Here is a 23,051-nt window from a genome sequence, read left to right as displayed (position 1 = left end):
CCTGAATAAAGCCCTAACGGGACTTTATTACACCCTTGTTTCTGAGTCATGAATTTTGGGTCCAACCCCCCACGCACCCGTCTCAGATTCCAGGTTCATCCTGTAATCTCAGCAAGTTTTCATTTAGTTTCAGTGTTTTTTAAAAACTATTCTCCACACCTTTAGGGCAGCAGTAATGTTCAGTGCACGGTAATCTACCATCTCCCACACATAGGTGCTGATGATTCGAATAAGGACGAGTAGTGGAGAGGAGTGAAAGAGACATTTTACATTTTAGTCATTTGGCAGACGTTTTTAATCCAAAGCGATTTACAAGTGCATAGGTTCTTTCACAAGTCAAAGCATCACATCCATAACTAGGAAAATACATAGGAAGTGTCATTTTAAATATATAGTCATAAGTGCAATTTTTTTTTTTGGGGGGGGGGGGGTTACACAAGAGGGATAGGGATATCAGAAAGGGGGCGGGGGAAATCAGGAGGGAGGACTAAGGTAGAGTTTGAAAAGGTTTGTTTTTAGTCTGCGTCGAAATAGGGGAAGGGATTCTGCTCTCCTGACAGTGGTAGGCAAGTCATTCCACCACTGAGGAACCAGAACGGAAAACAGGCGTGAACGTGCAGCTCGACCGCCAGGTGCACGTAGAGAGGGAACCATAAGGCGACCAGAACTGGCAGACCGGAGTGGTCTAGCTGGGGAGTAGGGAGTGATCAAGGATTGTATGCAAGGTGGGGCAGTCCCCTTAGCAGCCTGAAAGGCCAACACTAGGGCCTTGAATCGGAAGCGTGCGGCAATAGGAAGCCAGGAGGCCAATGAGAAGCGGGGTGACATGAGCCGACCTGGGCTGACTGGTGATCAGGCGGGCTGCAGCATTCTGGACCAGCTGGAGGGGCTTGATGGCACACGCTGGGAGACCAGCTAAGAGGGAGTTGCAGTAATACAGGAGGGAAATGATGAGCGCCTGGACTAGGAGCTGGGTGGCTTTCTCCGTCAGGAGATGACAGATACGGCGTATATTGTACAGCCTGCCAAAAGAGGGAGATGAATATTGTTGGTATATCTAGTGTGTGAACCTGTGAATTACGACAGAATAAATCCTGGCAAGGTTTTGGCAGGGATTCTGGGTGAGGCAAATATTTGTAGTTGAATGTTAATATCCAAAATTGACAGTAAATTCAGCAAAAAGTGGGGATGATGGCTCATAATGGTTAGAGTAATTTGTCATAATTTATTTCTGGAAAATGGAGATTCTGTGAAGAGAGGTGGGGTATGTGGCGGCCCATGCAATATTACAGTGTAGAAGATAAGCGGAAATGAGGCTGTAGTTCAGAGCTAAGACACGACTGGTGAACCCAAGGATGGATTTTACGGATGATGGGTGATTTTGTTACTTCTACAGACTAGGTGCATGTGATCATTCCAGTTTAACATTTCATCAATTAAGATGACAAGAAATTTGGCTGACCGGACATGTGATATTTCATAACCATCAATAAGTACTTTAGAAATTGATTTACAACATTTCTTTATTTTTCCTGAAAATGTATCACTTTTTTGCGCAAAGTAATACAATTAAAATGCAGAAACGACACAGCTGGAAACAGACATAGTCGAGGGCAAGTCTGACTCCCTGCCAGAATTTGACTCTGCTAGTTCTCCTTTCATGATTTCCCACCAGTTTCCGACCAATTTATTAATTGTTTCTGAGGACAGATGGACAATTCTGTGCCATGGTCCATAAAGGCACTTTCACATTTAAAATGGTGGGAACACTGTTGTCACAGTTAGAATCTTTATGAACAATCTTAGAAGAAATACAGTTTTGTTTGCTGGTATGTCTCTGTTCTGGAAGCCTGCCAGTGAAAACAGAAGCAGCCATGCTTCTATACAGCAAGCTCATTGCTTTTTAATGGAAATGATTTCAAAGGCCAGCGGATTTCACATTGTGAGGAGAACATGCCCAACGGCTCATAGCTTTCACTGAGGACGGAAGGTGACAGTTACTGCAGTTATTGCACTCTGTCCAAGGGACCAGCCCAAAGTAGGTTTGTATGAATTGAAAAGACACATAAACACATAAAACACATAAAAACACAGCGACAAGTCGGAGTTCCTAAACCATTCAGGAGGCCCACGATTCAGGTTACCTGCCCCCCTCTTTCATAATGCGCCATCCCCTGGTGGGTAGCACTGCCCCCTCACAGCAAGGAGGTTTTATGGAGAGATTTGGAGATGTGAGGGAAATGGCATTGCCTCACAGCAAGGAGGTCCTGGGTTCGAATCCCCGTCGGCCGGGGCCTCTCTGTGTGGAGTTTGCATGTTCTCCCCGTGTTTGCATGGGTTTCCTCCGGGTACCCGGTTGCCTCCCACGGTCCAAAGACATGCAGGTTAGGCTGATTGGAGAGTCTAAATTGCCCGTAGGTATGAGTGTGTGAGTGAATGGTGTGTGTGCCCTGCGATGGACTGGCGACCTGTCCAAGGAGTATTCCTGCCTTTCACCCAATGTATGCTGGGATTGTCTCCCCCCACCTGTTCAGAATAAGCAGGTTAAGATAATGGATGGATATACAATATAGAACACTATATGGACATTTACTAGTGAATATTAGTTCACTATTAGTGAATAGTGAGCCATTTGAGACAGGTAATTTCAGTGAAATTCTGAAGTTAAGTTGAGGGCTTGCTAGCAAATATAATTTAGGTTTGCTGATCATGTTTTACTCATTTTGATTTTCAATGCAAGTACTGTTGGGTTGGTTCTCAAAGTCTGAAAGTTCTGCCATGCCTCACAAATAAAGGCACGCAGACACATACACAAAAGGAATCACTTTTACTTGGGTACAGCTACAGCACAAAATTAAAGCAGGGGTGCCAATAATTGTGAAAGCAGTTTTTGGGGGATTTTTCTATTATTAATTCATGTTTTTTATTCTCATTTCTTTGTGTTTACAGTATTGTTGTGCCCACCGGATATGAGCATGTCGTGTGTATGTCAGCTGCCTTTAGCTGTGTTAGCTTGCAATGCTGTGGGAAGTTTGTCACAGAAAACCAAAAGGAAAAAAGCAAACTCCCTGGCCACTGTGAAAGATGTATTTTACATCTTACCATTAGCCGTGCCAAACGTCCCATAGTATTGTAAATTAACTCACTGTCCACTCTGAAATATGTTATCTTTTACATCTTACCTAAGCTTTTTATTCTATAATGTATTCATTCTTCTTTACAGACTGAACAGCTGTTACCCAAGAGAGAATTCCTGTGAAATTGTGGCCTCAGCTCTCCAGTCATCAAACTCACCCCTGAGAGATCTGGACCTCAGCAGCAATAACCTGGGATATTCAGGAGTGAAGCTGCTCTGTGCTGGACTGATGAGTCCAAACTGTAAACTACAGAGACTGGGGTGAGTAGTGCGGTGTTCTGTGTGACCTTAACTAAATAGAATTAGTGATTATGGCTCAATGCAGTGAAATGATGAAAAGCTCTTTCTCTCTGTTTACTACTCTGTCCATCGGCATTCTTTCTTTCTTTCTTTCTAGTCCACATTAGTCTCATCCCTCTCTTCTTACTCCTCTATCACAGCAAAGAAAAGCAGGATAAAACCTGATGAGTCTTAGGGTTGGCAGGTTTGTGGTTCCTGACCAGAATGTAAGGTTTCAGTGGAGTCTGTAGTATCAGGGCACAGGTGATGACTGGATGCTGGATGTCTGATTGATGTGGTAAAAGACTGACCACCTGCATAGTAAAATGTTTCAGGTCTGTCACACATTACAGTCTTCATCCATCTCCACTATTCACTACCTGCTATGTACTGTTCTCAAATCGTTAATTTTACCCCACTCTCTGATGAAGGGGAGCTGTACTCCTCACAATATAGTTCTTTCCCACCTATAGAACATGACTTTTGTGCTGACTGTAAAGAGCTCATTCCCACCTACAGAACAGGACTTTTGTGCTGACTGTAAAGAGCTCATTCCCACCTACAGAACAGGACATTTCTGCTGACTGTGGCTATATTCTTCCTTGAATGAAATGATCAGAACACACTCTGCTGCTTTGTGAAGGCAGGAAATCTTCTGTTTATTCTGGCTAGCCATAAGTTCCTCCTGACTTGGCTTTAATTCCTCGTATCCTCTACCAGTTGCCTATGGTAAAATAGACTGTGTTATATGTTATAGTGTGATATTATATCAGGCAAATATTGCACTCCCAATGGAGTGCACAACCCTGTCTGAAGTTCTTAACAGCAGCATATTTACAGATTTAACGCCAATCAAGTCTGTCTGGCAGAAGCCATCGGGAAGAGGGATAAAAACATGAAGAATTCTCATTTTAACCAATGCATTTTTTAAAAATGACACGCGATCAACCAGCATGCCTGGACGTAAACTATATGGATTGAACTAGCCTAGACTGCTGTAACTGTGAGGTTACACTGCACCATGTCAATGTACATGTAAACCTGTACATGTATTATCTAACTTACAATGTTGACATCTAACTACTAAGATGGCCCAAAATAAAGTTGAAAATGCAATTAAATTTGTCAGTACAGTTTTTATAAAAAGCAAAAGATAGGAACAGTGTCAGTTACACAGTTAACCATATAGAAAGTGGGATGGTATCAGTTTACAAAAACTGATTATTTGTCACATCCCTACCTCGTGTAGTGTTTTTACAGTGATGTGAGTGCAGACGATTGCACTAATTACCTTTGGGAACGCGCTGTAAATTGCGCTTTGGCGTTGGCTTGTTCAGCTGCAGTGTAGGGAAACCGTATGTATCGTTGGGTCATTCCAATTATGCAATCCCACACAGATGGCATGACGAGGCGCAATGATAAAAAAAAAAAATCAACAAAATCAGCTCATAAGCCAGTCATCATCTTGGGTCCCTGAACACCCTCTCCATCTGAAGCCTGCCATTGGCAATGCCCTCCAACAGTGCTCAAGCAGCCATTGCGCATCATTGCGCACGGGCATCACCCAGCCCTTTTATAACCCTTTCACAAATAGTGGAATTGCTTAACACTTTGAATCAATCAGTGTGGATGAACTGATGCCCCAAGTCCATTATGAAAATTAATTGAATGTTACATGGAGTCCAAATAATTGAGTGAAATTGTCATTAGAACATATTGTCTGTATTTCACTACTTTGCCTGCAGGGTCACTATTTCCCTCTGCCTCCATACTGTGCGTACGCATGGGTCAAAGTTTCCGTAAATGTACGCATATATGTTTTTTTTTTTTTGTAAATCACAATTTATGCTTAGAAAGTGGCGTACCCACATTTTAAGCCCTTTTTTTTCAACTAGGTAATTAAGCAGGGCAATTTAGAATGTCACAATCAAGGAAAAAAATATATAAAATAGGCTAGCTAAAACATAGACATACCGTTGAGTTTGCCTCTAGATCCTTCAAATAGGATTTTAAGGCATCTAATGAGACCCGCTCCTTAATTTGTGTCCTTTTGCAACATGTTCCAAACAGAGCAGAATACCTAAAGGCCCTTTTCTCCATTTCCATATGGGACTGGGAACAGACAGCATAAAAAAATCAAAGATCAAATGTAAACAATAAATTCCAGCAGCTTTCTGCAATATATAAATGCATAGGTACGACTGCAGCAGACTGAGGATTGCCTTACAAATGAGGATATACCTCCCCCTATTTCGACGCAGACTCAAAACACACCTCTTCAAACTCTACCTTAGTCCCCCCTCCTGATTTACCCCGCCCCCCCCTTCTGATACCCCTATCCCTGTCTAACCCCCCCCCAAAAAAAAAAAAAAAAAAAAAAAAAAAAAAATTGCACTTACGATGACGACTATATGTTTAGAACAGCAGTCCAGGTGTATTTTTCTAGTTCTGGATGTGATGCTTTGACTTGTGGTAGAACCTATGCACTTGTAAGTCGCTTTGGATTAAAAGCGTCTGCCAAATGACTAAAATGTAAATGTAAAAATACCAATTAGTACGTCCATGGGTGGCCAGTGCTGGCCAGCCAACCCGATCATATCAGGTACAATGGCGAGTGAGAGCCCTACAAATTGTAATGAATCTCAATGTACCACCATGATGAACAGTGTTGATCGCATGGAGGCACTGAGAGGATGCATGCATGTACAAAACCTATCCATAATCAAGCACAGGCAGAAAAGTCTCCTTTTAAAGGAGAGGCAGTCATCAATTAAGATACACAAGTACTCATATGAGGAAACAAGCTCAATCTCTTTTCCCTGAAGAGAAACAATAAATGGCAGATTCAGTCAGTTTTTTTCTTGAATTGGTAAACACCATTAGTTTTGTTTTGTCAGCCTTTAAAACACGTTTCAATTGACATAGCGTATTTTGTACAATATCAAAAGCACTTTGCAAGTTCTGAAAGGCTTTGACAAGATTTGCAGCACAGCAATAAGTATCATCAGCATAGAAATGAAGAGCAAGCATTTGACACATTATGACCCAAACTATTGATATAAATAGTAAATAAGATGGGAACCAGAACTGAACCCTGTGGCACCCCCTTATGGATAGATGGCACGTCTGAAGTGAGACCATCAAATCGAGTGCATTGAGCTCTGTCAGAAAGATAGTTAACAAACCAAGCAACTGCTTGCTCTGAGAGAGTTGTGTTAAGCAATCTCTGCTTCAGAATGCTTTGGTCAACTGTGTCAAACGCTTTGGAGAGATCTATAAAAAGTGAGACACAGTGCGGCTTATTGTCAAGCGCAACAGTAATATCATTCACAGCCTTCAGGGCTGCTGTAATTGTGCTGTGTTGTTCCTTAACCTGATTGGGACATAGATAAGATTGCGTTTGTATATACAAAAGTTAAGTTGTTCACTAATAAGAGCTTCAAGTACTTTAGCCAGTGCTTTAAAATTGGCTTGTAATTGTTTACCAGACTCTGTTCTCCCCCTTTTAACAGTGGGAGAACATAGGCCGATTTCCAGATCCTTGGGATTTTGTGACATTCCAGGGTAAGATTAAAACTATATGTTCAAGGTTCAGCTATAATGTCAGCTGCCAATTTCAAACAGCTAGCATCTGAAAGGTCAGGACCAGCAGACTTTCTTGGATCTAAGGCTTTAAGGGCTTTGTGCACGTCCTGTACTGAAAAGGGGGTAAAGCTGAAGGTTTGACAGGTTCATCAGCACAGGGTTGTATGGAAGCAGATGAGACAGCAACTGAATCATTAATTAAACAAGGAGGTAAAACAAGAGTTATTGTTCACAGACAAGTAAAACTCTGACTTGACTTTTTTGATAAAAGAAGTGCATTTGCTTTAAAGTTATCTAAAAAGATGGCAATCAATGTCAGGCCTTGATTTACTTGCTTTAGCCCAGGCTAAATTAAGTTCATGAATAAGACTTGAGAGCTCTGGTGAAAGCCAAGCGCCTATGTATGATTGTAATGAACCCATCATAAAATAATTTCCAGGCTGTCAGGGATTAGTTCTATCCTGCTCTTATTAAAAATAAAGAAATCATGTAAAAAATAAAAAATAAAAAAATAAATAAATAACCCTGCTTGATAAAACGCCTTCGATTTCTCATGAATAATGCACGGTTTTCTCTTTGGATCTTAGTATTTCTAACAGCAGCAACAGCACAGTGGTCACTTATTAAGTCAATGAGAGCTGAAAGATCACCAACCAAAATAATTTCGCTATAGTGCAGAGATAGACTCATTGGTGGCAGAAGGGGGTCTATAGCTCAGAGATCAGAACTTAATTTTTGACACACAAACCCAAACCACATGGCAAGCTTATGTTCAGCTAGAATGGGATGGAACAAACCGCTTACCCCGTCTCCATATTTGCCACCCGACAATTCTCTCCGCCTGCATCGAATTGCCATCCACTCAATGCTGCGCTTGAAACGTAAAACATGGGAAACTATGAACAACGCTGTCGAACTATAAGCCTTCCACGTTCTAGTTTTACTTATGAATCTGACACAGAGACTTACTCGACGAAAAAGTAGACAGGCTGCACAAATTTACATTTCTTAATACATTACACCAATAACCGCAAGATAAAGATACTTCTAGGTTAACCAGGTGACTGAGGAAAGACTCTTGTCCTAATGTCCCACCTGTCACATGTATTTGGTCCTGCTGCTAATTTATCCATGTTAAGGAACTCCTCATCTGACCGTAATATTCTCAAGCGCCTCTACAAGTTCAAGAGCTGTGTGTAGATCTATCGACTCCTTTTGAAGATAGTTCAGCAAAGAGAGAGCAAAGGTTTTATGGAGAGATTTGGAGATGTGAGGGAAATGGCGTCGCTGTTTATTTAGTAAACTATATAGAACACGGCGGCACGGATGGTGCAGTGGGTAGCACTGCCGCCTCAAAGGAAGGAGGTCCTGGGTTTGAATCCCGGTCGGCCAGGGCCTCTCTGTGCGGAGTTTGTATGTTCTCCCCGTGTCTGCGTGGGTTTCCTCCGGGTACTCCGGTTACTCCGGTTGCCGGTTGTCCAAAGACAGGCAGGTTAGGCTGATTGGAGAGTCTAAATTGCCTGTAGGTATGAGTGTGTGAGTGTGTCCACTCTGAAATCCATCCATCCATCATCACCACCCGTTTATCCGGAGTCGGGTCGCGGTGGCAGTAGGCAAAGCCGGGTATTCCAGGCGTCCCTCTCCCCAGCAACGCATTCTAGCTCCTCCTGGGGGATCCCGAGGCGTTCCCAGGCCAGGAGAGATATATAATCTCTCCAGCAGGCTCTGGGTCTCCCTCGGGGTCTCCGCCCAGTTGGACTAGCCCGGAAAACCTCCAAAGGGAGGCGCCCGGGAGGCATCCTGATCAGATGCCCGAACCACCTCAATTGGCTCCTTTCGACGCGAAGGAGCAGCGGCTCTACTCCGAGCTCCCTCCGGATGTCCGAGCTCCTCACCCTATCTCTAAGGCTGAGCCCGGCCACCCTACGGAGGAAGCTCATTTCGGCCGCTTGTATATGCAAATCTCGTTCTTTCGGTCACTACCCAAAACTTGTGACCATAGGTGAGGGTTGGGACGTAGATCGACCGGTAAATCAGGAGCTTCGCCTTCCAGCTCAGCTCCCTCTTCACCCATTAAAATGGGGACCACCACCCCGGTCTGCCACTCTGCAGGTACTGTCCCCAACCTCCACGTGACAATGAAGAGGCGTGTCAGCCAAGACAGCCCAACAATATCCAGAGCCTTCAGCATCTCAGGGCGAATCTCATCTACACCCGGCGACTTGCCACTGAGGAGCTTTTTGACTACCTCAGCAACTTCCGCCAGGGATATAGGTGCAGATTCCCCCGAGTCTTCGGGCTCTGCCTCTTCCACAGAGGACATGTTGTTCGGGTTCAGGAGCTCCTCGACGACAAGCCCTGCTTTCCCTTTCTGAGTCGTCGGATAGTTTGCCAGAACTTCCTCGAGGCCAACCAAAAGTCCTTCTCCATAGCCTCCCCGAACTCCTCCCATACCCGGGTTTTTGCTTCGGCGACTGCCGAAGCCACAGCCCTTCTGGCCACCCGGTACCTGTCTGGTGCTTCAGGGGACCCCTGGGCCAGCCAAGCCCGAAAGGCCTCCTTCTTCAGCTTGACGGCCTCCCTCACCGCTGGTGTCCACCAGCGGGTTCTTGGGTTGCCGCCCCGACAGGCACCGATGACCTTCTGGCCACAGCTGCTGCTTGCCGCCTCTGCAATGGAGGCTTTGAACATGGCCCACTCGGACTCCATGTCCCTAACTTCCCCCGGGATGCGTGAGAAGTTCCTCCGGAGGTGGGAGTTGAAGACCTCGTGAACAGGGGCCGCCAGATGTTCCCAGTTCACCCTCACTGCACGTTTGGGTTTACCAGGTCTGTCCGACAGCCTCACCGGCCACTTGATCCAACTCACCACCAGGTGGTGATCAGTTGACAGCTCTGCTCCTCTCTTCACCTGAGCGTCCAAGACATACGGCCGCAGGTCTGATGATACGACCACAAAGTCGATCATCGATCTTTGGCCTAAGGTGCTCTGGTACCAAGTACACTCATGAGCTACCCTATGCTCGAACATGGTGTCTGTTATCGACAATCCATGACCAGCACAGAAGTCCAATAACAAAACACCGCTTGGGTTCAGATCAGGCAGGCCATTCCTCCCAATCACCCCCCTCCAGGTTTCTCCATCATTGCTCACGTGAGCATTGAAGTCGCCCAGCAGAACTATGGAGTCTCCGGGTGGCACCCTTTCCAGGACGCCGCCCAGTGACTCCAAGAAGGCCGGATACTCTGAACTGCCATTTGGTGCATAAGCACAAATGACAGTCAGAGCTTTCCCCCCAGCGACACGTAGCCGCAGAGAGGCGACCCTCTCGTTCCCCGGGTGGAACTCCAACACAGTGGCGCTCAGCTGGTGGCTTGTGAGTATCCCCACACCCACCCGGCGCCTCTCACCTTGAGCAACTCCAGAAAAGAACAGAGTCCAGCCCCTCTCCAGGAGTTTGGTTCCGGAACCAGTACTGTGCATGGAGGTGAGCCCAACTATATCTCGTTGGTACCACTCCGCCTCCCGCACTAGCTTCGGTTCCTTCCCCACCAGAGAGGTGTCGTTCCACGTCCCCAGAACCAGTCTGCGACGCCGAGGATCAGCACGCCCGGATCCCCGCCTTTGCCTACTGCCCGTTGGGCAAAGCACCCGACTCCGATGCCGACCCCTGCAGGTGGTGAGCCCACAGGGCGGCGACCCCACGTGACCAGTTTGGGCTGTGCCCGGCCAGGCCCCATAGGATAAGACCCGGCCACCAGACGCTCGCCAACGAGCTCCCCTCCCGGGTCTGGCTCCAGCAGGGGGCCCCGGTTTCCCTTTTCCGGGCGAGGTAACTGGGTCTTTGTGTGGCCGTGTCATGGGAGTCTTTGAATCGCTCTTAGTCCGGCCCCTTTCCCGGGACCAATTTGCCTTGGGAGACCCTACTGGGGACTAACAGTGCCCCCGACAACCTAGCTCCCAGGATCACCGGGACACACAAACCCCTCCACCACGTTAAGGTGGCGATTCCTCGGAGGGGCTAATGAAAATTAGTAATCATTTTAAATTAAAATTGTGGAGAGTAATCATTTTACTGGCGACCTGTCCAGGGTGTATTACTGGCTTTCGCCCAATGTATGCTGGGATAGGCTCCTGCCCCCCTGCGACCCTGTTTAGGATAAGTGGGTGGATGGATGGTAACCATTTTAAATTAAAATCATGGAGAGTAATCATTTTAAATGAAAATAGTGGAGAGTAATCATTTTAAATTAAAATCTTGTAGATTAATCATTAGGAGAGTTGTAATGATAAAAAGGAGGGAATTTTAATTGCCTCATGAAATATAGCTCATATGGCATTAACTGTGTAATTTGTGCAAAGCATTAATATGTGCCCACTTCTCCTAATGTGCAGAGAGGAGCTGTCTACCAGTGGAAATGTCCACTGAACTGTAGCAACGCGAGCAAATATGTGTCATAGGGCATGAATACCAGTAAGATAAGAGAATCAGAAACATTGGTTTCATTTCTGATCACGAGCTTGCAGAAAAACAGGTTTGCAGAGTGGTTCGCTCACCGAACCACGAAGGAGACACCTAGTTGCATTCCTAAATAATATGAAAAAAAAAAAAGGAAAACCTGATTGTATGCCTAAATAACAAAAAAAACATCGTACACCTGGTTGCATTCATAAATAATGTGGAAAAAGTGGGAAAAAAACATGGTACACCTGATTGCATTATTAAAAAACATGGTACACCTGGTTGCATTCCTAAATAACACAGAAAACAACATGGTACACCTGGTTGCATTGCTAAATAACACAGAAAACAACATGGTACACCTGGTTGTATTCCTAAATAACACAGAAAACAACATGGTACACCTGCTTGCATTCCTAAATAACACAGAAAACAACATGGTCCACCTGGTTGCATTCCTAAATAACACAGAAAACAACATGGTACACCTGGTTGCATTCCTAAATAACACAGAAAACAACATGGTACACCTGGTTGCATTGCTAAATAACACAGAAAACAACATGGTACACCTGGTTGCATTCCTAAATAATGTGGAAAAAACATGGTACACCTGGTTGCATTCCTAAATAATGTGGAAAAAACATGGTACACCTGGTTGCATTCCTAAATAACACAGAAAACAACATGGTACACCTGGTTGCATTCCTAAATAACACAGAAAACAACATGGTACACCTGGTTGCATTCCTAAATAACACAGAAAACAACATGGTACACCTGGTTGTATTCCTAAATAACACAGAAAACAACATGGTACACCTGGTTGCACTGCTAAATAACACAGAAAACAACATGGTACACCTGGTTGCATTCATAAATCACACAGAAAACAACATGGTACACCTGGCTGCATTCCTAAATAACACAGAAAACAACATGGTACACCTGGTTGCATTGCTAAATAACACAGAAAACAACATGGTACACCTGGTTGCATTCCTAAATAACACAGAAAACAACATGGTACACCTGGCTACATTCCTAAATAACACAGAAAACAACATGGTACACCTGGCTACATTCCTAAATAACACAGAAAACAACATGGTACACCTGGCTACATTCCTAAATAACACAGAAAACAACATGCAGCAACAGGAAGAAGGGGAGCCAGGGTGGCCAGAGCAGTCGCGATGTTGTCATTTGGGAGAACGTCAGTTTCCATCCTGCTGCTCTGGTTCCTGCCCGGCTCACTGACCAGGCAAGATATCTTGGTGTTATTTCTGCCCAAGTGACTAAGGTGCTTCACTGAGACCAGGAAGGTTGGTGGTTCAAGCCCCAGTGTGACCACAATAAGATCTGTGCAGCTGTGTGTCTGTCTGTGCCGTGGATCTTTCTGCCTCCAAACTCCCTTCAAACAAAATCTGGTACAAATAAAAGGTGAGGGGATCATTGCTGTACTTATTTTACACAAAACTGCCATTTTAGACATTCCAACAATATTCCCCTGAGCAGGATAATATTATCCTTCCTTAGTTTTGGATTGGTGTTTCAGTTATTTATATAATGTCCAACAGGGGGAAGCATTTAGCCACTTTAAAAAAAACCAAAAAAAACAAACATAATGTGTCAGCTTGCAGACCTGATATACACAGGCCTGGCAACACTCCCCGCCCCCTTAGTGAAGATTAATTAATTTTTTTATAAATAAAAATTTCTAATTCAAAACATTAATTGCCCAACTCAATCCAACTCAATACTTAGATCCAAAGTAACAGTTTAGCCTACATTTGCAAATCAATTTCATTGGTTGTTGGGGTGATGGGAGCTAGTTCCAAAAAGTGTTACATTTTGTGTGGAGTTGCATTAACGTTTGCGCAGTCTCATACTCTGTCATTATGACCTAGCACTAGTCTAGCTGTACGGTTTTAAAATGGATTTCCGAAAATGGATTACAAAGGGAGTTTCAGTTTCAAGAGGATCTACATCAGAGGACCCTGGACCAAGCAAAGCAACAACTGACACCAGCTCACCAACAGCTGTGGGAGAGCGACGCTGTCACTCACTCCTGGGAGCCCTGCTAATGAGAGAGCTGTTGCTAACAGTGCTAATGTGAGGCTTTAGCCTGGCGACCTTGGCCAAGAGAGTCCCGCTCAGCCAACCCTAAAGCAATATCCGAAGAGACAACTGAACAAAAATGACTGTTTCCGATCATTTGGAGGCACTTAGTACAGGGACAGGGATTGGTTGGAATATTCAGTGGAAGCAGATGCTGCATTTTGTTTTCCTTGGAGAAAATTTGGAGGCAACGATTCAGCTTTCACAACTGTGGGCTATACCAATTGGAAACACGCTACAGACAAGGCTAAGGGGTTTGGCAGACATGCTAATAGCAAAGAGCACCTATTGTGTGTGGCTGTGTGGAAAGAGAGAGAGTTGCGATCTTCAACAGGCGGCAAAATTTCCACTCTGGTCAATTCTGAACAGCTCTCACGAAACCGTGTGTATGTGGCTGGGATTGTGGACGCAATGACATTCCTTGTATTAAATTACCATTGAGGGGTTCAATTGATGCCATAGACAGCCGGAATGAAACGGGGTGTGGGCTTTTCCTGCCGCTTTTTGGTTATACCTTGAAACGGAATAAAGAATCCGCTCGGGTTTACAGTAGCATCCCTAGAAATGCTACATACACATCTCATGACATACAAAACGAAGTCACTGAACTGATGGCTACGATGGTAACAGAGGAAATAGTCAGGGATGTCGGGGAGTCTTGGTACACCATCAAGGTTGATGGAACAAAGGACCGCACGGGTCACGAGAACGTCTCCGTTGTGATCTGTTATGTTGACGGTGAATTCCAAGTGAGAGAGCGCCTCCTGGCGATGTTAAGCACTGACAGGGGTGAGGCTCTGTCACTCGCTGAATTGGTCCTGGAAGAGCTGACAAATGTCGGCCTTGACACAGGCAAAATACTAAGTCCGTATTATGATGGGGCCAGCGTGATGTCGGGAAAGGATGGGGGCATGCAGAGGATCATTCAGAATAAATTACAGAGAGAGAGCCCCTACATTCACTGCTTTAATCACCTACTCCACTTAGTGATCGTGCCTGCTCTGTCCTCGGAGGACGCATTCCCAGACTTTTTTGACGTATGCAATCTACTGTACAAATTCCTTCGTAAACCTACTGGAGCAGCACAGTATAAAGGCCCAATGTTGAAAAGCAACGTTGGACCGGGCACTTGGACACAGTATCAGTCATTTTGAAATCACACACCACACTTGTTGAATTTTTGACTGATATCAGAAATCCCAGAACAACTGCGGAGGTGAAAATGGAGGCTTCAGGCCTCCATGAGTCAATAACAGAACCGAGTTTTTTGGTCTTGGCCAAAGTGACTCACAAGGTGCTTGGACTAATGGAGCCACCCAACAGCATGCTGCAGGCTGAGCGCACTGACCTGCTGACGGCAGTGCAGCTCATTAACAGTGCGGCGGATTGTGTTCAAAGATTCAGACCTGAAGAAGAATTCATGAAAATTTGGAACGAGACGGGCAGTGATTGTGAGGCCCCTCCACCAAAGTGACAGCGACAGCCCCCTAAAGCTCTCCAAAACTACGTGGTCGAGGAGACTCTCGGCCACCAAGAGCAACGCGGTGAGGAGGAGTGCCAAAGACTGTTTTTTGCCATTTTAGACGGTACATTGGCAGAGATGGCTAGACGTTTCAGCGAACGCAATCACAAGTACTTGGAAGCCTTAAGTGTGCTGGACCCTGCCAGTCATGATTTTTTGAACACTGAAAAAGTGAAACCTTTACTGGATTTGACCAAGACTGAAGTGGACGAGGCGCAGTTCACCGTTGCGCGTCAGTTTGTGACGAACCAGAGTGGCGAGACAATGACTTTGGGCCAACTTGTCTCCAGATACAAGGGTGTCTTCAGTGCCATGCCTCTGGTTCTTACTGCCTTCAAACATGCGCTGACTTTTGGGGCTTCAACTACTGTGTGCGAGAATTCTTTCTCAACACTGAAAAACGTGTTTACAGAGCATAGACGCAGCATGTTACACAGACGAAAGGCTAATTTGATCAGGCTGGCCTTCGAGAATGACCTGAGCAGAAAATTTGAGGTGGAGTGGAAGGATCTACTTCTTAGGAGATTCAACTCAACACCAAACCAAAGACTTCAACTCTCCTGATTTAAGGTCGGGAACTGGGACTTTTTTACTGTTGTGCTGGTGAGGACTGCAGTCACTCAATGGGCTTTGCTTAGGTCTATTTAAGCGATATCTTTACCATTGCTACAGCAAATTGACACTTGGTTTTGTGGCATGATTGGAACTGTTCTTGGTATTGTGGCATTGTATTGAAATGATTAAAGAGGTTCATATAGCATTGGGTTTTATCGGTTCTTGTGCGTACTCACAGCACTCTGTGTGCGTGTGTTTGTTATGATAGCGTTAAGGTGTTAAGTTATCAAAACATGCATGTACAATGCAGAAGTACAGGTAAAAAAAAACTTGAATATCACATCTCATTCTGACATGCATGTATGCATACACAACTCAGACACACATACAGGCACACATGCATACACACACACGCACATGCACACACACACACACACATACATACAGGCACACATGCATACACACACACACACACACATACACATACAGGCACACACACACACACACCCACACACATACAGGCACACATGCATACACACACACACACACGCACACTCACACACACACCCATACAGGCACACATGCATACACACACACACACGCACACTCACACACACAGCCATACAGGCACACATGCATACACACACACATACAAGCACACATACAGGCACACATGCATGCACACACACACGCACACACACATGCCTGCACACAGACACAGACACATAGACGCACACACGCACACAGACACATACACACACATACACATGCACACTTCACACACATACTGTACATCCATACATGCATGTAAACACACACACAGGCACACAACTTTGATTTCTGGGACATGTGGTGCAACATAACACACAAGCTAAACAATAAAATGAAATATAAATGCAGAAGATAAAAACAGAAACCAAATGAAGGTGAGGTACTGTAGACTGCACAGAAACTTACTGGAAACAACCTACAGTTCAGTCCAGTGACCTAGTGTAATGTTTTAAAGTCAGAATCGTTTGTCCCAGGTATAATAATTAAAGAACCTCTTTGTGTGTGAGAAGTATGTGTTCATAATTTGTGCCACTACTGCAAGCTACATGCATTACCTGCATTAGTTATCTCATCCCAGGCTAATATAACATAATCTGGTAGTGCTCAATATCAGAGAGACAACAAACAACAAGTCCTGTTATTGTGTTGTCAGGAGGGTACATCCTTAGGCAGCCTAAAAATAAAGTTCAAATATGTGGGTCATACAATAGGAAAAAATGGACCGCCCAACCCTGCACCTCCCACAAAATAATAACGTCTTGGGGGAGACCTCTGATTAGTATTTCCTGAGGATAGGATCTTCCATGTCCTCCACGGCAGTCCTATAATATGGAAATTGGTACTATGTCCTGCGCAAAGCTCACGGCTCTTAAAGGGAATGAAAAGAGGACATTTGATTGGCTGTGAGTCCAGCTGCAACACACCCACTGATTCAGCATAATCCAGCTCGTTTCCCAGCTGCTCCACAAGGTTTCAGCTGTCAGTCCTCACCTCTGGTCATGAATACACCAGAATTACATCACCACGCCCAGTGTGCCCCCGCCACACGCTACTGACTGCACCCATGCGACAGTGATCCTGGAAAATAGAGCCCTGTTTCCCTCTGCACTTCAATAAGGGGCTTCACCCCTTCAAACAAGCTCCCTATTGGATAGTAGAGAGCAGTATAAGCTTTCAAACAGTGTATGGCATGTTTGATTTAAAGTCAGTTACATGCACACCAACCTTACATAGACTTCAGCGTAACAGAGGGATTGTTTTCGTCAATGCAGATTTGCACACCCAGCCATGGACTATGTAGTAATATACAATCACTCGTTGAGGTATAATTGTTGTTTTTGTATTTTGCAGAGTGGGTGAATTTGGGGAGTGGGTGAGAAGAGCAGCAAGAAGTATGAAGCCTAGCAAGGACACATAGGAACTGACACACAGAGACCATTTTACATGCTTACATACTTACACACATACTTATACACAGCCACTGTTTTACATGCATACATACTTACACACATACTTATACACAGCCACTGTTTTACATGCTTACATACTTACACACATACTTATACACAGCCACTGTTTTACATGCTTACATACTTACACACATACTTATACACAGCCACTGTTTTACATGCTTACATACTTGCACACATACTTATACACAGCCACTGTTTTACATGCTTACATACTTACGCACAGCAACTTTTTCACTGGTGGAAGGAGGATTTACTTACTGGTGGATTTACTTGAGCAAGGTCCTTGAGCAGACCTAAGAGTAGGCCTCTTCCTCGATAGTAAATTTGGATAAGAGCCAGGTGCTGCTCTGTGGCTCATGGCAGGACAGAATTTCAGGTATTATTTAGTGCTATTATCACTGTATTAGTGTTCAAATTATTATAGACTTTTTGTCCATTTTAATGTTCTTTTAGGGACATTGTTATGAATTGAAGGTTATTGTTATTGTACTTCTGTAAATACCTTCTTTTAAATCTATAAAATCTCTCTCTCTCTCAATCTCTCTCTGAAAAGCAGAATAGTCATTTCTGCAGGGGTGTCACCTGCCGTTTGGCAGGAATAGATTAGCACTGTTTATGATCGGCCCAGTCAGTGTTTGTGTACAAGGAAGAATATTTCAAATAGAGAAATTTCTGATCACCTGCAACCATTTGCAAGTTTGTGAGTTTTAAGCAAGAAAATAAACCTGAAGTGACTCCACAGCTGCTTGTAAAGTCACAGAATACCCCAGAGGCCTTACATGTGAAAATTATTATTCTTCAAAATTTACATTTAATCTTATTCTTTTCTTCAACGTTATTGGACATACAACCTGAGACCACTGTACATTTTCATTGTTCACAGAGCTCATTCTTTCCATGAATAATACGCTCAACAAAATACCTGAATACTCATATTATACTGTACATATCTGTGCATGTCTGACTGGGTACTGAGATCAGACACAGCCACATTAAATCCCATGCATGTGTATACAGGCCTTTACTGCTCACAATACATTACATTACATTGCATATCATTTGGCTGATGCTTTTATCCAAAGTGACTTACAGTTGATTTAGATTAAGCAGGAGACAATCCTCCCCTGGGGCAATGCAGGGTTAAGGGCCTTGCTCAAGGACCCAAGGGCTGTGTGAATCTTATTGTGGCTACACCGGGGTTCAAACCACACAGTCCTTCAGTAAATCTTTCCTTTGACCCTTAAGACTAAATAGTTCCTCATGAATCTGCCCTCTCTGCTCAGCCTGCTCTGCTCAGCCTGGCCTCAGTCCAACACCACACCTCCTAGAGCTATTTGCAGAAACAGGAAGTCTCTGCCACTCTCTCTGTGACGCAGTTTCAGAGAAACGAAACCTTACTCAATCTCTTTCACAGAAACAAAACTCAGCTCTGTGTCTGTCAGAAAGCCACAGAAAAACTCTGTCTCTGTCAGTGTGAGCAGTGAAATGGCTGAGGCCAATATCTCAGTGGATCAGGACCAGTTTAGCTGTTCAATCTGTCTGGATATACTGAAGGATCCGGTGACTATTCCCTGTGGACACAGTTACTGTAAGGGCTGTATTAAGGACTGCTGGGATCAGCATGATCATATTGATGTCTACAGCTGTCCCCAGTGCAGAGAGACCTTCACCCCAAGGCCTGTTTTAAGAAAAAACACCATGCTGGCTGAAGTGGTGGAGAAACTGAAGAAGACAGGACTCCAAGCTGCTCCTCCTGCTCACTGTTACGCTGGACCTGGAGACGTGGCGTGTGATTTCTGCACTGGGAGAAAGCACAAAGCCATCAAGTCCTGTCTGGTGTGTCTGGCATCTTACTGTGAAATTCACCTCCAGCCTCACTATGAATCTCCTGCCTTTAAAAAACACAAACTGGTCAAAGCCACTGGAAACCTGCAGGAGAAGATCTGCTCTAATCATGACAAACTGTTGGAAGTGTTCTGTCGTACTGATCAGCAGTGTATTTGTATGCTGTGTGTGATGGATGAACACAGTGGCCATAAAACAGTCTCAGCTGCAGCAGAAAGGACAGAGAAACAGGTAACAACCAAAACTCAAAATAATATGAATGCTTTTTTACAGTGACGATAGACATTTAATTTGCTTATCAATACAATGTCGCGTCTAGGAAACGACAGAGTCCAAATCTTCAATTTGTCGAAAAACATCTTCGCGAGGGAAAAGACGACACCAGGCAGCAAGATCTTCAGGAAAATCAGACTTTATTAGCACACGTGCATAAAGCCGGATCAGCTCTCCAGAACTGAACCCCGACTGGCATTTGTACACCCATTTTATACACAATTACTCCACCTACAACTCCTCCTCAAACCGCATTCTGGCAAATCACCCACACTTTTCTTATCGTAACTCCTCCCAACGCTCCTCCCACAACGTCATTGTGGCAAATTGCCAACGGTCCTTATGCTCTGCCAACTCTGTACAAAGTTCAGGGCATTCTGCCAACTACGTGTCCTCACTTCACCCCGCACCTGCTCTTGGCAAACTACCAGACCTCATAAAGTTCTGGATGCCCTCCCTCTAACACGTCATCCATACACGTCACTCTGTATCTTTCGCTTTTATAAGACAAACTAAGCAGCAGTAATCATTGAAAATATACAGACAAACTAAACATTTCATTAATATTCTCTTCTAATATAATTTTCTAATATACAGACATACTAAACATTTGATTAATTATTCTCTTCTAAGGGAATAAATGTACGTAGCATTCTTTGCTCTCATTTCAACAGTTTTCACTGTGGTTTCTTGCGTTTTCATAAGCTCAGCTATAATTAATGTTCTAGGTCAAATCGATACACTTCTGGCATAAAACATTGAGAGTCCCGGAGAAATCAGCTGTACAGTCATATCTTGCTCTGCCCGTGTCCTTGACAGTTTGGTCTACACAGTTCAAGACGGGCCCCCCCCCTGCCAGCTGGCTGGGCTCACTGTGTAATCCTAGCACAATTTAGCAGTTAATCAGTTTGAAACTATACAGGGTACATATCATACTTTAATACAGATATATTGATAAACTTTTAGCACACATCGTCGAGAGTTTTGGAGGAACCAGCCTGCTCACTAAGGCGGAGTCTGATTTTGACTTGTGATTGGTTATCATGCTTTTAGGAGGGAGATCTTTCGTTCTGTGAATTTTCCCTTACAGGTCCTTGAGCAGACCTAAGAGTAGGCCTCTTCCTCTATGGTAAATTTGGTTAAGAGCCAGGTGCTGCTCTGTGGCTCATGGCAGGACAGAATTTCAGGTATTATTTAGTGCTATTATCACTGAATTACTGTTCAAATTATTATAGATTTTGTGTCCATTTTAATGTTCTTTTAGGGACATAGTTATGAAATGAAGGTTATTGTTATTGTACTTCTGTAAATACCTTCTTTTAAATCTATAAAATCTCTTTCTGTCTCAATCTCTCTCTGAAAAGCAGAATAGTAATTTCTGCAGGGGTGTCACCTGCCGTTTGGCAGGAATAGATTAGCACTGTTTATGATCGGCCCAGTCAGTGTTTGTGTACAAGGAAGAATATTTCAAATAGAGAAATTTCAGATCATCTGCAACCATTTGCAAGTTTGTGAGGTTTAAGCAAGAAAATAAACCTGAAGTGACTCCACAGCTGCTTGTAAAGTCACAGAATACCCCAGAGGCCTTACATGTGAAAATGATTATTCTTCAAAATTTACATTTAATCTTATTCTTTTCTTCAACATTATTGGACATACAACCTGAGACCACTGTGCATTTTCATTGTTCACGGAGCTAATTCTTTCCATAAATAATACGCTCAACAAAATACCTGAATACTCATATTGTACTGTACATATCTGTGCATGTCTGACTGGGTACTGAGATCAGACGCAGCCACATTAAATCCCATGCATGTGTATACAGGCCTTTACTGCTCACAATACATTACTTTACATTGCATATCATTTGGCTGATGCTTTTATCCAAAGTGACTTACAGTTGATTTACATTAAGCAGGAGACAATCCTCCCCTGGGGCAATGCAGGGTTAAGGGCCTTGCTCAAGGACCCAAGGGCTGTGTGAATCTTATTGTGGCTACACCGTTCAAACCACACAGTCCTTCAGTAAATCTTTCCTTTGACCCTTAAGACTAAATAGTTCCTCATGAATCTGCCCTCTCTGCTCAGCCTGCTCTGCTCAGCCTGGCCTCAGTCCAACACCACACCTCCTAGAGCTATCTGCACAAACAGGAAGTCTCTGCCACTCTCTCTGTTACGCAGTTTCAGAGAAACTAAACCTCACTCAATCTCTTTCACGGAAACAAAACTCAGCTCAGTGTCTGTCAGAAAGCCACAGAAAAACTCTGTCTCTGTCAGTGTGAGCAGTGAAATGGCTGAGGCCAATATCTCGGTGGATCAGGACCAGTTCAGCTGTTCAATCTGTCTGGATATACTGAAGGATCCGGTGGCTATTCCCTGTGGACACAGTTACTGTATGGGCTGTATTAAGGGCTGCTGGGATCAGGATGATCATACTGGTGTCTACAGCTGTCCCCAGTGCAGAGAGACCTTCACCCCAAGGCCTGTTTTAAGAAAAAACACCATGCTGGCTGAAGTGGTGGAGAAACTGAAGAAGACAGGACTCCAAGCTGCTCCTCCTGCTCACTGTTACGCTGGACCTGGAGATGTGGCGTGTGATTTCTGCACTGGGAGAAAGCACAAAGCCATCAAGTCCTGTCTGGTGTGTCTGGCATCTTACTGTGAAATTCACCTCCAGCCTCACTATGAATCTCCTGCCTTTAAAAAACACAAACTGGTCAAAGCCACTGGAAACCTGCAGGAGAAGATCTGCTCTAATCATGACAAACTGTTGGAAGTGTTCTGTCGTACTGATCAGCAGTGTATCTGTATGCTGTGTGCGATGGATGAACACAGTGGCCATAAAACAGTCTCAGCTGCAGCAGAAAGGACAGAGAAACAGGTAAGAACTGAAACTAAAAATAATATGAATGCTTTTTTACAGTGACGATAGACATTTAATTTGCTTATCAATACAATATGTAGGCTTTTACCTGCATAGTTTACAAAGATTAATACATTTTGAAAAGGTATGGAACAACACAGTGATTTCCAGGTCTGAAGTCAACAGTGATAAAGATCAGGAAGTGAGCCAAAGTCATCTCTCTGTGACAGCTCTGTTCACACCCCTCACCCCCCTATTCTCTCCCTGAATTGGATCTACACGGCTAGAGCCGCTAATTCACACACACACACACACACACACACACACACACACACACACACAGCTTTACCTATAAGACCAGCACAATTCTACACACTGACCTG

The 23,051-nt window shown here is 44.2% G+C and overlaps 1 protein-coding gene and 1 pseudogene across 4 annotated transcripts in view; both read left to right on the top strand.

Moving 5' to 3' along the window:
- Positions 1-3,335, top strand: part of LOC133130139 (NLR family CARD domain-containing protein 3-like) — a 121,020-nt pseudogene extending 117,685 nt beyond the window's left edge.
- LOC133130146 (tripartite motif-containing protein 16-like) overlaps positions 1-23,051 on the top strand; it is a 75,143-nt gene that overhangs the window by 38,774 nt on the left and 13,318 nt on the right. The window contains exon 1 of one of the 4 annotated variants that reach the window (XM_061244451.1): positions 21,842-22,686. The exons of 1 other annotated variant lie outside the window; for it this stretch is intronic. In XM_061244451.1, the coding sequence (XP_061100435.1) occupies positions 21,871-22,686 (816 nt within the window). In that variant the 5' untranslated portion in view covers positions 21,842-21,870. Of the gene's footprint in view, positions 1-21,841; positions 22,687-23,051 lie in introns of those variants that run through there. 2 more of the 4 variants (XM_061244455.1, XM_061244456.1) reach the window with 2 other exon arrangements.

Source organism: Conger conger, chromosome 6, assembly GCF_963514075.1.
Source record: "Conger conger chromosome 6, fConCon1.1, whole genome shotgun sequence".
Lineage (NCBI taxonomy): Eukaryota > Metazoa > Chordata > Actinopteri > Anguilliformes > Congridae > Conger > Conger conger.
This window is presented reverse-complemented; position numbering and strand designations above follow the sequence as displayed.